Genomic DNA, 17,775 nt, shown 5'->3' with positions numbered 1-17,775 from the left:
TTATATATTTCCTTATTTGATATCATTTTTAAAAACAAAAAAATATTGTTTAAATTCTTTGTGACGAATTTAAAGCAGGATATTTTTTTTTAATGTGCATTTTCTTTCTCATTCCTTTTCTTCTGTCGTGGAAACATAATGCTATCCCTATCCCTTATTTTAGTCATCTATCCGCCCCCCAAAAATGTTTGGAGCGCCTTTAATCTTTTTAATTTCTTCACCCATCACTCGTATTTCTCTCACTAGTGGGCGGAACAACGGCTGCTTCTTGTGCATATTAGGACTGAGTTCTCGGGTAAAGAGGTTTTGAAAGTCTGTTAAAATTTAGAAGCCCAAATTAGTGATCCCTGATGGGCCGAAATAAACCGGTTTTGCGCGCGTTGGAAATCGCCGTCATCTTTTCTGTGTACTGTAGTGTTTAGTTAACACGGCGAGTCGAAAACAGCCACTGAACACTTCTGGCAACGGGCCAAAACTAAGGTAGGCACAGCGTTCTCGTGAGAGTGACTTAAATCAAATTTCTCAACTAGAGTAAAACGCTTGAAGGATTTAAGTTAAAAAAACCATTCACTATTTTCGCTTTCGACGGTTTATTCGATTTCAAATTTCTTTTTATTCTTAGAAGAGAGCGCCATGCATTGCATCAAATGAAGTAAGAGTTGGAATCCGTCTGATATCGGAAACCTAAACCTATACCTTTATAAGATAGATCCTTATCTTTATATTCCCTAGATAACTATGTAATTTTAAGGAATTAAAGTTTACCTTTTTTTCTGTTGGTGGTTTAAGCGCACAACCCATCGCTGTTTCCTATAGTTCCGGAAGGGCAGCCAGATCCTGTTGTCTCTAGTGAATAAACCGAAGAGCCGATCCAGTTACCAGCCGGTCCATAGTTACACACGTATAATCGGTTGTAGGAATAACCCGCAGTCTATACATGAAAAGAACCAGCAGTAGAGTAATCGTTTTCAAGGTAAAATTTGTTAATAAGTAGAAAATCTCTAATTATGAAATTGGATTGATAGTAAGCTACACCTCAGCCCAAACTATAAGTCTCTGCCCACACTAATTGCGTGTAATGACCAATGCTGTTTGTTGGGTTTAATCTGTAATCAAATCATGCAGACAATTAAAGCAAAGTAAGTGTGTGATTGATTTATCTAGACATTTTGCCTGACACGTAAAACTTACGGAAAACTTGAAACATAGCCACTCGTCATGGATTGAACTTCATCGTACCAATATGCCATCGCTTCGGTCCAGTTGGATGCACCAAGATTGTCGACGGAGGATTCAACGATGTAAATATTTTGACCCACTCGAAAGCGACCTTTATTTATGGACAATTATATAAGGTTCAGTCGGGTTATATTGCGTTGCGCGGTCTGCTTTTATTTATTTATTTTACAAGGCTTATAATTTATTTCAGGCTACCGAACCAATTGGAGAGTTCAGCATTAGCTATACTTTGATCTTACCGACATCTCTGCAAATGTCTTGTTCGTAAACGCATTGCAGAGCGTGCGCTGTTGACATCGCGGCTAGCTCATCATCCCAGAACTATAAAGGAAAAGAAAACTATAAGTATTTTTAATTCAAACTTTTTAACAATTTAAATACTAATTATAGTCTTACTGTATACTGTTGTTATGCTACACAAATTAATGGCAACGTTTCAAAGATAACTTTATTTATCACCCTAAAATATTTATTTATTAACGTAATCGATTTTTGATTTTGGCTTGCGGGTTGAGGTCCTGGGTTTCCACGAGTCTCGAGGCCCTTTGCCCCTTTACTTCTGTAACTGTTGTGCGTGTTCAAGATTAGCGAGATATCGCTAAGGCTGACGAAGGATTGATTCGGATGCGGAGGTTGACACGCTGTTCCCCAAGTAGCATTCTGAAATGAGAGAGAAAATTTAAACCAAAATTAGATATTGAATGTGCGTTTTGGGCTGTCAATTTAGTTATATGGTTTGAATTATAAACTAATACCGTAAATGTGCAAAGTGTGTTTTCGCAGGGCACAGAGTATGTTGAAATATTACAGTAGGGATTCTCAGTTAATGAAGTTGGAGTTGTCACTACAGTGGAACTAGATGTTGTCCAATGACTAGACGTTGTCGGCTTCACAGTCGTTGTTATGACTGCCGCAGTTGTTCGCCTCGTTATTGTTGAAGTGGCTGTTGTTACTATTGGTGTTGTTGGCTTATTCGATGTAGTTACTGTGCTAGGCTGCTAGCTTGCTTGGCTGTTGACGCTGTTATTTTTGGTGTTGTCAAAGTCGTTGACTTAATCGACGATGAAGTTATTGTACTGGCTTTCTTGGTTGTTAAAGTGGTTCTTGTTGGTTTTGTTGAAGTTGTTGGCTTAATTGACGATGTAACTATGCTAGCTGGCTTGGTTGTTGAAGTTGGTTTAGCAGTCGAAGCGGTTTTTGTTGTTGAAGTGCTGGTCTGTTTTGTTGTTGAAGTAGTCTGCTTTGTTGTTGTCTTTCTCGTTGTGGAAGTTGTTGGCCTTTGCGTGGTACTTGTAGTCGGTTTTTTTGTTGAAGTTGTCATCTTGCTCGTTGTCGCCGTTGGTTTCGTTGTAGTCTGGGCCTCCTGTTATATACACAAAGAGCAAGACAGATATGCGCATTGAAAATTTCAAATGACACATTAAAATAATCTCTCTCAAACTTGTTAGCTAAATTCTCTATCCAATTGCAGCGGTTTCATTGAAAAATGTATTAAAATTATACAAGACACTAGTACACTCGTGAGCCACTGAATTTTAAAATAAAGCTGATTTCAAAACTTATGGCGACAAGAGTGAAGCAAACACAAAAGAGAAAAACTGAGAAAAATTTCATTTTTCAGCGTCGAAAAAAGTCGGATGATGTGGAGTGGATCGCCAATAGTATTATAGTGGTATTGTCATTGTTTAGGTTTCTCTGGGTTTATCACTCCCTGTACAGCATATATGATATACTTATGCATACTACGTGGTTTAAAACAGCCCAGCTGCGAAAGCATTTCTAAACACAGCTCTCGAACGAAGCGGATCCAGCTGCTGCATAGATCGACTGTGTAGATTGTAATGGCGCAAGCAAGTTTTGAATACAAGCCGCACTAACTAACGGTAGAATGGTTTCGAATAGACAAATGTATAGAACCTAGCCAGAACTTGTATTGAATGTGGATTCTAGAAGGCTACATGCTACAATCAATATACGGATACACGAGATAACTATAATTCTATACCATATGCAATAAAATGTATATATGACAAAATTCCAAGCCAAGCACACGCGCCAGTTATTCTTTTTATGCCTCACGACTGTCGTTGAACTTGATTGGTGTCAAAAAATTTTATGTTATGTAATAATGACCAGCTAGAAGAAGAAAGCTTTAAAAGATAGCCTGGAAGAAACAACAATTTAGAGATGTAAAGGAAATTATATAGAGAAAGAATACAACACACGCCTTTAATGTAAACTGAAGTTGTGTTTTCGACATTTTATAATTTGCGCCTAAATTATTTGTGAATTTTGTGCGTGTAATCGATTATGTAAATGTGTGTGTAATAATCGATCACGTAAAAATGTCACGGAGGAGACTGAACTCTGAAGTTCGTCTGCAGCGCCAAAACTCAGAAAGGTCGGTGACCGGTGAGGCTGTCAACTCAGGACTCAGCATAGTGGTAATGGTATCAGACTCCAAACATTTAATTATTTGATTATAGTGACTTAGTAAAAAATCCCATTCACACAGAACAGAGATTTCTTTGTTTTTTTCTCTTTAGTTTCTCGTTTGTCTAATCTATCCACTCCCACGGGTGAAGACCGTTCCTCGAGGCGTGGTTGGAAATTTTTGAAAATTATAAACAGATTTCTTCAGATCACATTGACACAAGAAGGGAGGCTGTGTGGATTTCAAACAAATCCGCAACAAATCCGATCTCTCTTCTACATGGGGATCAATATTGGTCACAGTTCCACATCTGCCAACCGAATATCGCTGCTGAAAGAAAATTAGTTTACTGTCAGTAAGAAGCTGCTGATATCTTTCCATTTAAGTATTGCTTTTTATTTGTAGGTTGTCTGTGGCCTTCTGTGTGTTAATCTTATGGAGATGTTGCACTTAAACTGAGAATAGGTTTCTTTTGTTTGCCACCCTTTGTTGTTACAGTTTTTACAGTTGTTACAGTTTTCGTATTCCTAATTTCACCTTTTGGTTTTTCTCTAGTTGCTTTCTATTGGCGCCTCGGGTGCTGGTCGATTCGGCAAAAAAATGGATTTGCCGAATTGGATTTGCCGAATCGACATAATGCCGAAATGGTATTGTCGATTCGGCAAAACTTGCCGAATAATTTTGTTATTATTTTGTTTTTGTTTATATAGGCTGTGCTGGATTCGTTCTTATAGGCTGATTAAAAACTGACCACTTAATTGGTGGCCAGACAGAGCCTACTATCCAATTATTATCAACGTAACTGAGAAAACGCTTCAGAAGCGTTTTCTCAGTTTTTTTTTGTCTTTTAAATCGGTTTCAAATAAGTGAAGAATTTGCTCTTGTAGGTAATGGAACATTTTTTGAAACACATAATACATTAATTATAATACATCCAATATGAATGGGAAGAGAACATGACACACAGTTCACAAATTGCACAATACGCTTCGAAGTAATCTCCATTGCACAAGTAACACAGATATTTCCCGCCATTGCAAGCAGAAAGGGATAACAGCAAGAATAACCTTCTTAAGTGAAAGCAGAGAAACAACTGACTGAAATACCGCTAAAAATTACATAGTTGCCGAATCGACATATAAATTTGCCGAAATGACATAATTTGGGTACCATTTCGGCAATGTTGCCGAATCGACAATCAGTGATTCGCCGAAACGGCAATTTGCCGAATCGACATGGAATCATTGCCTCGAGTCGACCCGAGTCATCACCAGACGAACAACAGTTTGCCTCACGTTTAAAAGAACCCAGTCTTATCAGAACTAAAAGCTCTATTTTGTTTCTTCGCTTCACCCATGGCTTACACGATTACCTCGACGTTGTTTTTCCCCGGTTCGACAACCATTGGAGGAGGTGTGTGGAATGCAATCTCATGACCTCAGCAGCTCAGCGAATGAACAGGACACGATGTCGGATGTCTTTCGGCAGGTTCAAGATTTGTTGATTGAATTGGACGAGGTCGGCTTGAAGATCGTTGTGCAAATGGGCGTGGCTTTCAAGTTCCCTCTGATTGGAGTCGCGATCTCGAATTACGCGTCATGATTAGGATCCAACTCTTCCTTGTCGAATTCCCAAGGGTTTCGCTCTTTTGGACGACGGTGCCCTTCGACCGGTAATAATTTGATTAGCTATTGCTAGTTTTTTTTTTAAATTCACTTCTCCCCTTATTGTTTCAAAATGTGCAACCCCTTGTTCCAGTGCAAGGATCAAAACAAACTCACGTTCAAAGTAAGTTGTTTTCAATTCGACTCATAGATGTCGTCTTACGCGGGCTTTTTTCAAATAATTACATTTTCTGGATATTTTAACTGAATTTCTTATTTTTCTTTTCAGCCTTCGCATAATAGAGTTACGACCGACATGGACCCAAATATTGGTTCAGTTCCCAGAAAGAAATTGAATATGGTGATTGGTGTGAAGCAACTAATGTCGTGGAGTATCGTAAGACGTGGTACTTCTCGAGCAGCTCCATCAATTCCAACAGTTGATTGCAGCTTTGGCCACGACGAAATTTGAAAAGTCCCTTTTGTCAAAAGCAAAATACAAACTGAGCCAAGATATTGAGGCAGGACGCTCCCACAACAAAGTTGACAAAAGAACTGAAGTGCGTAAATTAAACACCTAGTTTTGTCATAAAAGCTGCTAATATTTCCTTATAATTTAGGCAACAGCAAATCCTATCTGGAATTTTGCTAGAGATGTCTACAGACGGTAAAAAACGTTGAGAAAGAAGAAGAAACCTAACTTAAAGTAGAGCTTGAATAACCATCTACACCAAAAGCCAACGGAACTTATTTTCTACGCTCCCCAAGAAGGCATTATTATGTCTTGCCCTTGCTGACGACTTATGGTTCCGGTGGAGTCATCATGAAGGAAAGCAATCCTTTTCCAAATCAAAATCTCCTTCCTCAACCGCCATCATTTTCAAGTTCGGCATTGGAGGCCATTCCCCAAACCAGACCCAAAATTTGTCTTTAGGGTCAATCGAGTTCAACCGTATCAAAAAGTAGAGGTAAGCATTTAGCCGGATATTGATATTGTCGTTCAAGATTCAAGAACCATATTTCTCGACTTAAGGGCACACGAGAGACTTTTGAATCTTGTGATAAACCGAAATCAATCAACATGAAGGAATTCAAAGCGTGTACTACGTGCTACCCTAACCCATCGACTGAAGAACACCAACACGTGTTAATCGTCTAGCATTTTCCGGCGGAAACAAGTTGACATAGTTGGTGATTTCGCAGCAGTTAGGACAACTGGAATTTTTATGGGCTGGCGTATTCTTATCACCGAAGATGGAAAAGCATGTTTTAGGTTGTTAACTTGATGGTGTGTTCAGCTTCGGGACTCTCCCTAAGTGTACTATTCTAATTGCTCCTAGTTCGACCGACTAATTGCTCGACGTCACTTCCGCTACACCAGAAATTATTAAACTTAAAATCTCTCGTATGCCAGACCTCAAAATTTAAATTTATTGCCTTACACAGGTCAATGTCTTCTGGAACTCTGAGATGAAGATTTCGCGTCCGCCCCACCTGCCCAGCTCCTGGTGAAGCCCGACCAGCCCCAACTCAAGCACAGGCCCAAGCACAACCTGCTGCTGCCAACAACGGAACGAGAATCAAAACTATTTTTGTAAAACAGTGGAACACTCGATGGACAGAAAACAAGTCCAATTGTTATACTGGAACAACACTGCAGTGGACAACTTCAACTTAGCTCAGTCAATGGGCAACAGGTTCTTATCCGGTCTGTTGGAAGTCCCGCATCCGCTGGATCAGTTGCAGTCGAATCGGACGATGCACCAACCGTATTTATTGGCCATCTTTTGCCGTCAGTCGTAAGATGACCTACAATTTTACATCGGGTGGATGCCGTGAAGATTAATTACAAGGCTTCCCTCATGAACGGACGACCACATCAGACCACATCCGGCAAATCGACTGCGTCCGTCCACTCTCAACGTGATCTCCCTCAAATTAATACTTTGTGCAGTTGCATACGTTCGTCAGTCCTGTCGTGGAATCGTAACGCGGCATTTCGGTAAGAACTGAAAAATTTTTCTAGTCTTTGCTAACGTCGATAACAGTCAAGTATTTTCCATAAAATTGATCGTTTTGAGGAAACTCTTGTCAATTAATCTTAGCTCGTAAGCATTGTCCAGATCTCGTATTATTATTGAATATTGATTTCTATTTTTCCGAGTGACACTGTGACAGACAAATGGATTCTGCCAGCTGTAGGAAATTCGCATAATGTCTAATCTGCAACAACAATAACATTCAAACTATTCAACCTCAACTTTTATTAGATCAAAGACGACTCTTAGTTTAGTGCAAGTGCCGAATTAATTTGCGAATCTGCAGTAGAAGCGGTTATGTTAACATTTGAATGAACAGTTCAGGAAACGTTTCTATTATTTTGCTATTCACAAAGTTTCGTATCGAGTTATTTATAGAGAGAAAAAAAGTAAATGAAAATTGTTTAAATTATTTTATTAGATACATGAAATGCAACCAGTTAAAAATGTGTTCCTACACTGGATTAGCGGGTATTTAGAACTCAAATGATTGATGTTATATAGTGTTTAATTATTATATTTATCTATATCCATGTGTCAGCATGTTTATTGATATAGTTCAGGCTGGCAGCAATGATATATTCAATTAGATCTCATCAGCATGACACCTCAGGTACACCCGACAAGTCGTCCTTAACTAACCTTCTTCATGAACTTAATGTGTTGACATTTTGTTTGTTTGTTTTTAAACATTTTAATAAAACAATAGGGAAATTCTAGTTAGGCCATCAAAGAAACCTAGACGACCGTCTGAAGAGCCATCATTAAATTTGAAACCGTATCGAATGGGCTGTACAAGGTTCAATGTTGTTTGTTTTATTCTAATAATTTGAAAATTAGGACAGTTGAGAATGAATGTTGCTTGGAGTTGAGCAACAACATTTGCCGGCCACAGCATTTTCCGACAGAGCGACCAGCAATCAAAAGTGGCAGCTTGTGAGTGTGAATGTCTTCACGAGGGCGTCCTTCCCGTTTTTCACACCTGATGTCAACTTTTAGTTTCTCTGCGGATTGAGCTTCAGAAGACGCCCGGCAGTATTTCCCATCAGGCTTCAAGGTAGGACAGAGTTTACATTGCAACTATTTGCTTTTCACCGAAAGAGAAAAGGCTTGTCATAGCGAAATTCCATACTATTCTACTAATAGGAATTTGTTGAGACTTGCGTTAAGCTACGCTCATATTGACGTTCATTAATTGTTGTTTAATTATTGTTTGTTTGTTTTTTTGTTTTCAAGGTTCAAGGACTGACGCCGATTATCACTTCCAGGTTTGGAGTTTTAGATGTTTGTGGTGCGTTGATTGTTTCTTGGTAAGATATCTGGTAAGAAATCTTCAGTAAGGTATCATTAGTTTTACTAAGGTAATTAATGTTTGTTAAATTAGTCTATTTCTTAAACATATTCCATTAAATGTTTGGGTTATTAAATCACTTAACTGCTCTTGATTCAGTAAAATTATATTTCTACAGATGTTTTACAAAATGTTGGCAAAAGTATTGAATTTTTCCTGCTACTTTTCTTTGAAAAATATGTACTAACAATATATACATATATTTTTTCTTTGATAGGATCTGTCAACCAGGTTAAGTTAAAGCTGTTTGCTGTTGCTGTCTTAGTTTTACTTGCCACCTTGCTGCTTGCTAACTGCATAAAATGGTAAGTTGCCATTTTTGCACATTTACAATGCAGCTGTTTAGTAGTTTTTGCTTTATTACATCTGATTTGTTTTATAGGTTTCCCACTGTTTGTTGATGTTTGAGGTATGACTGAAAATGCCGGTGGTGTTGCAGTCCAATGTGCTGAACTACTGATGCTTGCCTGGGGTTATGCTGGATTTGGCAAACATTTATTGAGAGATGAAGCCTGTTCCCTGGTATAAGGAGTACTTAAACAGAAGGAGATTTACGATGCCGGTCATTTTTCCACTTTTGTTACTCATTAAGTGTGTGCAAGTAATTTGAGCAAAAGTTTGTTTCGTTCTGTTTGTTGTTTTTGTGTCTTCTCGACAGAGTTTATTACGTCTTAGGTCTACTTAGAATGGGAAAAGATTGTGAAATGCTGATTTGAGACAAGTTTGTATGAAGTATTTAATTTTATATTACTTTATTAGGAAGCACCCCAAAAATTTCTAGATTTTGCGTGTAAACGCTCTAAAATGCGTGAAAAGTGGAAACGTTAAATAAGGTTAGTTGATAAGGTTAGTTTAGATGCGCGCATTTTAATAAGTTAAATCCTGACACGCAAAATAAATAGTTAATTGTTCCATAACAGAAAATTCTGCGCTGTACATTAAATTGTAACATGAAGAACAGTTAAGTTACGATAAATAAAACGATTAAGTAAAATAAATAAAAATTGGTAATCAATATAATATTAATAAAAACTATGCAATATTTTATTAATCAATTTATTCGCATTAAACTGATAAAGATTTCAAATAAACATGATAATCATGAACAAATTATATAATTTAACTTTTAAAACTATCAAACCAGATAAAAATATTGTTCAATAAAAAATATTTCATACATTTTTAACGTGTACATTCCACCGAAGTTTCAATGGTCGTAAACATAATTTGACTATGAATAGCTGACTTGTAGGTACAATCAATCAAGACAGGGAGAAACGCTGCCTTGTTTGACTGAGACCAGGGAGATTACCTGGCAATGAAGAAGAGAACGAGAAGAGTACGAGGCCAGTTTTGCTAGGGAGCGATTAGTCATAGTAGGATTCTTTTTAAACTCGTGGCCCTCCAAAAGTTTTCATCAGATCACGCGCCTTCCAAGTCCCCGTTCGACCAGAGCCCTCCTCATCCTCCTGGTTATCACAGCGGGTGAGTGACCACCGGCCGGCTTTGTTTAGTGGTTAGTTAGGGAAACGGGGCCACAGAAAATAAGGGAGCCCAGATATGCACTTGTAATATAACTTAAAGTCTAAACAAATTTTCAGTCTTCAATTCCAGCAATCTCTCATCAGTTCCCAAAAAACTATAACAGCAGAGAGGGATTAACCTGAAAGGAGAGTATGTTCAGATATAATTTTCAAACCATGTTGTAGTGACAGAAAACAATATCTGGAGTTCTAGACAATAAATACACAAGTAAACTTTATTTAAAATAATAAAAAGAATCTGGACAACAACAACAACTCGAACAAGATGTTAGGTTATGCATTTCAATTTTCTGACTGCAATAAACCATTATAAAAAAAAACAATCAGTAGTCAGTGGATCCACTCAACATGTCCGTGCAATTATTATCCATCACCAAAATCGGCTGTGGAGTCCGTGTGGTTTCTTGGAGGACAGCAGAGTCTGGCGCTGATTCGGCTACTGAACTTACAGTTACAGTAATAAATGTAAGTTAAACAATATTAGGAATTAACATTAATAAAACTGTCGAAAATTTTGAGATAAACTCAATTGCTTGTCAGACTGTCAGTGGACGAACCAAACATACAGAATATGAAAATGAATCAAAACTCAAGCAGCAGACGAACGAAATATTGTTTTTCTGTTTTTCTCTGCTTATTTCCCATTCACGCACCAGATGTCTTATCGAATGATTCGCTATTCGCCATGGCCATCTATAGTTCACGGCCCATCATCGTACGCTTCTGTGTGGGACAAATGTTGGGTTCCCTGCCCCTTTCCTGTTGCCATAGTACATAGCCAGAGGGTCGTAAGTATCGGTTTTTGTTCCACATTTCCGCAGATTCTTTCCACCCTTTGGATGCCTGTGTGTCTGACTTGTATTGCGATATGGTCAGAATTATTCGAAAGTAAGCAATTGACGGTCTAATGGGTATAGCGGTAGACTCCCACAAGAGAAGCAATAGGTTCAATTCTGTGTAAATTATAATCAATTTTTCATAATTTATCCTTGTTTTTCTATATTTTTAAAGGGAATTAGATGTAATGCCTAGATTCTGTAAAAAATGCGAGTTTTTTCACATTTTTTTAAACAAAATTGAATTTGTTTTTTTTCTAAGTTCTTGCCAAAGAAAAAAATTCAGATTTTGTTTAAAAAAATGTGAAAAAACTCGCATTTTTTACAGAATCTAGGCATTCCATCTAATTCCCTTTAAAAATATAGAAAAACAAGGAAAAATTATGAAAAATTGATTAGGATATGCATAGATTTGAACCTATCACTACTCTTGTGGAAATCCGCCGCTATACCAACTAGACCGTCAATTGCTTACTTTCGAATAATTCTGACTATATCGCCATACAAGTCAGACACACAGGCATCCAAAGGGTGGAAAGAATCTGCGGAAATGTGGAACAAAAACCGATACTTACGACCCTCTGGCTATGTACTATGACAACAGGAAAGGGGCAGGGAACTCAAAATTTGTCCCACACAGAAGCGTACGATGATGGGCCGTGAACTATAGATGGCCATGCTATTCGCAAACGGCAAACTGCACAGAATCACAGATGCGGAGATGCCAAACGGAAACGGTGCAACTGCATTGCAATCTTAATTTACGAACCATTTTTAAATAACGCATATTATATGACATATAATTGGTGAACAACTGAACATAGAAAAAATTTGGCTAAAACTATTATTCAAACAATCAAAACTATTTTCGTGATTTGATAGTTGATACCAAGATTAGGGCTGTGTCCCGGGCCATGAAAACCCGGGCCACAGCCCGGGCTGAAAGAAAAAAAACCCAACCCAACTCGACCCACCGAGGCATATTTTGTACGGGCCGGGCGACGGGTTTAACCGCGGGCCAACCCGAGCGGTGGCGCCATCTAATAGTCACATAGAGAAGCTCGTTATTCCGTATAGGCTCTCAGAAACTGGTGGCCTTGTGTATGCTGTTTTCCGTTTGCCCGTAACATTCCGAACTGGGTAGCTAAGCAACGGGTAGCAAGTGTCGCCATCTGTGGGTAGCTGGTGTCACTTTATATAGGTAGCCACTGTCGGGGTAGCAAGTGTCGCCCCCATCGGTAACCAGTGGAAAAGGTAGCCAGATTCTCCATGCCTGAAATTTTTCCTGTAGAAATAATCGGCCATTCAGTTGCAAACAAAAATCGTCACACACGCGTCAATTGCGTGTAGACCAACAAAAATGAAAACAAAGAAAAAGTGATATGATCATCGTCACCTGACCCAAAATGACCCGTGAGCTGACGGATCAGATTGGTGTTTGGGAATTATTTAGACGGTAGACTTCTTCGATGAAATTTAGTATTCGTTCCGATAAAGAAGAATTGTCACTCAACGGGACCTTTTTCATCATTTCCCGGGTGGATTGATCTATACAAAACAATCATATCCCATTATCCCTAGTCCTCTAATAAAAGCAGAGAAGTAAAATATAAACGAATTTGTTATACCTTCTAGTTTGGGCTGTTTAAGTTGCTTTGCATTCGCTTCCTTCAAATTGGTAACAACTTGTTTGTTCTGAGACATGGAAAGGGCCATGATACCCCTAAACATCCACTTCAAGGAACTCTTCTTGAAATCAGCCCAAATGTTGTCCATGTTGTAATTATCGAGGGAGATGCCAAGAAGTCGCAAATCGGTTGTCAAAGTGTCGAAATAGTGACAAAGCAAATCGTGCAGGTACTTCTGTCTCGTTTCCGGCAAGGTGCTCGTGTACAGGAAATACGCGACGTCGCCGAGTGGATGGCCGATCCTTGATAGTTGAAAATCGAGCATCAGCAATGAGACTGGGATACCATCTTCGTATTTGAACAACATGTTGTTGCTCCAGTAATCTCCGTGCACAATACACACCAACGGGCCACTGCTCTCCAACGTTTCCACTATGTTGACCTTAGACATTTTAGGTGTAAATTTAGTCACCCACTCAAGTAGCTGATAACAATAAAATAAATTAGTTGGGATGCCAGTGATGTACAGAAAAATTGTTTATACTCGCATAGGGCTTTTCCCTTTCGATATTTTTTAAAAATTGGACGATCGGCCCGGATGAAAAGGCTGTAAGGATTTCTAAGATTTCCATATCGTACTCCGAAGTATCGTTGACAAGAAACTTGACCGTCGGGGGAATACGTAATAATTCGCCAGCAGTGTTAGGAACGTCACCAATTGACTTAAGTCAAATTTTGACTTAAGTCATGACTTAAGTCAAATTTTGACGTATACGTCGACTGCGACTGAAATAAAATTTATGCGTGACTTTTACGTTGACGTTTGACGTGAAAAAAATTTGGAATCTTAAAAAAAGTCAAAATAAAAACGTCATCTGGCAATGTTGACGAACAATGCCGTGGATCGGAAGATTTTTTCGTCTGTAATTTTCGTAAAACATATCAGTTGTCATCATAAAGGATAAAAGGGTTGTCATTGGATAAAAGACAGAAGGAGCCAAGAAGAAGCCAAAATAAAACTCAGGCAGCTGATCCAGGACTCTACGTGTTCACCAGTTTTGGAAAAAAGCAAAACATCCTTAGCCGAAGAGTTTTTGCTGTTTGATGAAATTCAACCTTCAGGCAGACCGGATGACGAGGTAGACCGATTTTTAAAAGATCGCGACACCTCTATAGGAATGCTTGATAATTATCCACAGATTAAATCTTTGTTTGTAAAATATAATACTGTCATTCCAACTAGCGCTCCAGTAGAGCGTCTTTTTAGCTTAGCAGCATTAATTTTAACAATAAGAAGAAATAAGTTGTCCGATTCAATGTTGGAAATGTTAATATTTCTAAAAATTGCTTTAAACTTGTAAAAACCACCTGTCAAATAGCGTAAAAATACATGACTTATTTTGTGACTTAAGTCATGACGGTGACGTAATTTTTTTTGGCAGTTACGTTGACTTTTTTTTTTGACTTTTGACGTTAGGTTTTCAAATGACGTATGACGTGCAAATTTTTTCTAAGTCACTGAAAACTCCGTGACGTTCCGAACACTGTTCGCCAGTAGTCGGCCTTCCACTTTCTCACTGCACTCATCGTCAAGGCGTGGTAATGGGCCAGTGACGTCAGTGCCATTTTACAGTGTTCATAATCTAGGCCCTCCACTTTATCGACCATACGATAACCCTCAGCTTTGAGATACTCTAGAAGGGTACAAGTTTCCGATCCGTCCTTGTCTGCAGGCTCCTCATAATGGGCGTAGTAAACATAGAGAACATCCAGCGGAATCAGGTGGTTGACGCGCATTTCTCTCAAATAATCGAAGAAATGGCGATACATGTTTATTTCCCGTTGATGGATGCAGGACTCACAAATATTTTCCTGAAGTGCCTTAATCGACGGCAGCACCTGCGTTGTAATGACAAGAATTTTAGACATGCATTTCCTTATTTTCAATCATTGAGAATTACCAGAGGGATGACGTAGTGATCCCGATGGGTAATTCTTTATCCATCTCGCTATTGTGTTTGCAGTTACCGCACCATGTGGTGGCCTAACACTCACCCACAATCTTTCGTCTTCTGAGCCTGAGCGAAAAGCCACAGTGGCTTCCATAAAGGTTTTAATGGTTTCCACTGGACACAACAGCAAATTAGAAAATTTTGTAATTGAAAAAGAGCCCAACGGGCCCGCACGCTGAGTTTTACGAAGCGTTTTTAATGAAAAATGAGAAGATGAGAAATGATGAGAGGGTATTCTTTCTAAATCCTGCCAAGAGAAGCTCGACCACTCTTTCCGAAAAACCTCGCAAGCGGAAACGACTCCTGAGAGACTCCAAGCGGCTAGCTGTAAGCCTCCCGTTAGAAGTAGTGGATGTGATTCCCCCATCGGAGATGCCAGCAGAGTCCGTCTGGGTAGAAAAAGTCGCGGAACGTCGCAGCACAGCTCTAACAATAGCGGGTACCAGGGCTGAGGGCTGACCTGTCCAAACTGGGCAAACAAAAATAACTGTTGCTCTTTCTTTTCTGATTTTTTGCAGGCATCTAAAGATAAGAGAAAAGGGTGGGAAAATAAATGCCTTCCACAATCCCCAGTTGAGCGTGAAAGTGTTCGACGCATATGCGCCCAGTTGAGGCTTCCAAGACACGAATAAGTCTAGCTGGGCATTCCATGGCGACGCGAAATAAGGTCTATATCGGCTGGCCATAGCCGAAAAATATTGTCGAATGCCCAGGGATCCAGCTTCCAATCACTTTCATCTGGGCCGGCTCTGGACTCCGCATCTGCGTCCGTATTTAACTTTTCCGCGATATGTATCGCTTCTACCGAAACTTCGTGCTCCTCACACCAATTCACAAGCTCTTTTGTTAGCGATGTGAGAGACTGCGATCTTGTCCCTCCCCCGTGATTGATATACGCCACCGCCGTGGCATTATCCAAAATCAACCGAACCGATATACCACATGAATGGCCTACAAAGGCCTGAATAGCGAACATGGCACCTAACAACTATAGTTCGTTGATGTGCCTATGACTTTTTGACAAAGTCCAGGACCCGTTTGTGGTCACTCCATTACATACAGCTCCCCACCCCGATTGCGAAGCATCTGAATAAATTTCCAAATCCGGATTTTTAGGAAAAATTTTTTCAATCTCCCATTAAATACAGGTTTTCAAATTTCAATCCACCATAAGAGATCCGCCTTCGCCTCCGTGTCAGTTTACATTTTACCGTTTAATCAAATCCCACCTTCTGCGCTTGAGTTATGTAAAAATATGCGATAGTGCGCCTGCGCTAATGGTATTGTAGAAATAGCCCAGGTAAAATTGCCCATAACTGCCGCAACTTCTCTCAATGAACTGACTTCCTGTTCCAAGATCTTTTTACACAAGTCTATAATAAATTGAGTTTTGCCGGAGGGAAGCGCCAACGACAACCGAGTCAAATTAATTAATATGCCCAGAAACTAAATTTTCTGCGTGGGATCCAGAATTGATTTTTCGATATTAATAATAAAACCTAAATCTTGAAGAAGTCGCATAACCATCTCTAAGTCTGCGATCGCTCCTTCCCTAGATTCGTTCAAGATCAATATATCGTCAAAATATATTATCATCATCGAACTCCTTGCTTACGCATAAAGGCCATAACGGCTTTAAGGATCTTAGTGAAAATCCTAGGGGCTGGGGCAAGGCCAAAGGCCAGACATAAGAACTGGTAAATACGCCCCTTCCAACCCAGCCTTACAAATGTTTGGTGAGAGGGATGGATCGGAACTGTAAGATAGGCATCCTTGAGATCCAATTTTACCATCCAGTCCCCCTCCCTCAGCAGAAAACGGACCGACTGTAAATTCTCCATCTTAAAATGTTCATATCTGATAAATTTGTTTAAAGGCTTGAGGTTTAAAATGGGCCTGAAACCCCCCATCTTTTTAGGGATACCAAAAGAGAACAGATAAAACCCTCCGAATCATCTGTTATTCCCCTGATTGCCCCTTTCAAAACCAAATCTTTCACTTCCTGATCGCATACTGCTTCCATTTCTTTGGACATAGGTATCGGACAAGGTATGGAATCCTGCCGCGGCTGCTTAAGAAAATCTAAGGTCACCCCTGCAGCCACCGAATTCAAAACCCACTTATCGTACGTAATTACTTCCCAGTTTCTTGCAAATTTTAACAACCTAGCATTATTATATTATTATATATATATATATATTATTAGCAGCCTAACATTGATACTAGATGCAATAGATTGGCCGGGGAAAGAATTCAACACTAAATCATACCTTTGACCGATGCGTGACCAGCTATCGCCAGCTCCTCTCGCTCCTCTGAACCGACCTCGTCTACCGCGATTGCTGCTTGTTGGTTTCTCTTTGGCGCTGATAGGGCTGCTGGAATGGGGCTGGCTGTCTTAAAACTCGTCTTCGACCAGCTGGCCTATGAGACGATAATGCACGACCTGCTGATCACACTGCCGCATCCTTCTGTGCCAACGTCGCGTCCTGAGTGGCCTCCTTCAACATGGCCTCGAGAAACTTTCCAGTGAACAATTTCTCCCGAGCCTCTGGACCTACTGCGGCGAAACCTGGGAGGTAGATGACGGAAGCGACTGCTGTGGCTGCTGCTGCAACGGCAGATGACGCGGACTTGGCTGAGGAGGAGGAGGTTCACGTTGTATTGGCTGCTGTTGGTGAAGAGCTTCATCCATTACTTCTTCACGACGAGGTGGCCTCCATGGCCAATTATTTTCTCTCTGATCGTTCTCCAAGCCTCCTTCATCTTCCGATCTATACCCATAGAAACCCTCCTCTCTCTCTTGATAAAACTGAGGTTCTTCTTCTGGACGGTACTGCTCTTCTCTTGGAACGAACTGCTCTTCCTGATAGAAGTCAGGCTCAAAATACTCACGCCTCAACTCCCGCTTCCTAAAGTACCCTTCTTGATAATCACCAAAATCGTACTGATACCTGGGGTCCCGGCGGATCGGCGATCTTTCCTTAAAAGCTGGGAATCTATTGTGTGGTCCGTACGGATAATCAAGAAAATTCTGTTCTCGAAAACTACGAAAATCGTAAGGGCGGCCACGTGGTCCTAAAAACTC

General features: G+C 39.8%; 1 protein-coding gene, 2 long non-coding RNA genes and 1 pseudogene across 6 annotated transcripts; 2 read left to right on the top strand and 2 right to left on the bottom strand.

Annotated features, from left to right (window-relative positions):
* The first annotated feature begins 97 nt into the window (after positions 1-97).
* Positions 98-1,720, top strand: LOC124337376. 3 transcript variants are annotated; one of them, XR_006917286.1, is made up of 6 exons: positions 98-295; positions 416-480; positions 790-973; positions 1,026-1,139; positions 1,210-1,355; positions 1,430-1,720. It is a non-coding gene; the product is annotated as an uncharacterized LOC124337376 (long non-coding RNA). The 3 variants fall into 3 exon arrangements; XR_006917284.1 differs by having other exon boundaries at positions 98-480; XR_006917285.1 differs by having other exon boundaries at positions 98-480; positions 623-973.
* Positions 1,721-4,925: 3,205 nt separating this feature from the next.
* Positions 4,926-9,552, top strand: LOC124337373. Of its 2 annotated transcripts, XR_006917279.1 has the most exons (13): positions 4,926-5,345; positions 5,432-5,461; positions 5,567-5,837; positions 5,898-6,245; positions 6,311-6,565; positions 6,724-7,279; positions 7,738-7,787; positions 7,858-7,929; positions 8,026-8,122; positions 8,157-8,373; positions 8,553-8,809; positions 8,885-8,972; positions 9,050-9,552. It is a non-coding gene; the product is annotated as an uncharacterized LOC124337373 (long non-coding RNA). The 2 variants fall into 2 exon arrangements; XR_006917278.1 differs by having other exon boundaries at positions 8,885-9,552.
* Positions 9,553-12,624: 3,072 nt separating this feature from the next.
* Positions 12,625-14,505, bottom strand: LOC124337713. The gene is made up of 3 exons (XM_046791744.1): positions 14,254-14,505; positions 12,676-13,159; positions 12,625-12,632 (listed from the first exon to the last, which is right to left on the bottom strand). Exons 1-3 carry the CDS (start codon positions 14,503-14,505, stop codon positions 12,625-12,627), a joined length of 744 nt encoding a protein of 247 aa, XP_046647700.1.
* A 52-nt stretch (positions 14,506-14,557) lies between these two features.
* LOC124337712 lies at positions 14,558-17,382 on the bottom strand (annotated as a pseudogene).
* Between the last annotated feature and the right edge of the window lie 393 nt (positions 17,383-17,775).

Source organism: Daphnia pulicaria, chromosome 4 (assembly GCF_021234035.1).
Source record: "Daphnia pulicaria isolate SC F1-1A chromosome 4, SC_F0-13Bv2, whole genome shotgun sequence".
In the NCBI taxonomy this organism is placed as follows: domain Eukaryota; kingdom Metazoa; phylum Arthropoda; class Branchiopoda; order Diplostraca; family Daphniidae; genus Daphnia; species Daphnia pulicaria.
Note: the sequence above shows the minus strand (reverse complement) of the source record. Positions and strands in the feature narration are given on the sequence as shown.

Bases quoted from the DNA above. Each gene is read 5' to 3' on its own strand.
- LOC124337713 (XM_046791744.1), bottom strand. From the start codon at position 14,505: ATGTATCGCCATTTCTTCGATTATTTGAGAGAAATGCGCGTCAACCAC. The intron at 13,160-14,253 runs GTGAGAAAGTGG...TATTGTTATCAG, and splicing joins ACGCCTTGACGATGAGTGCA to CTACTTGAGTGGGTGACTAA.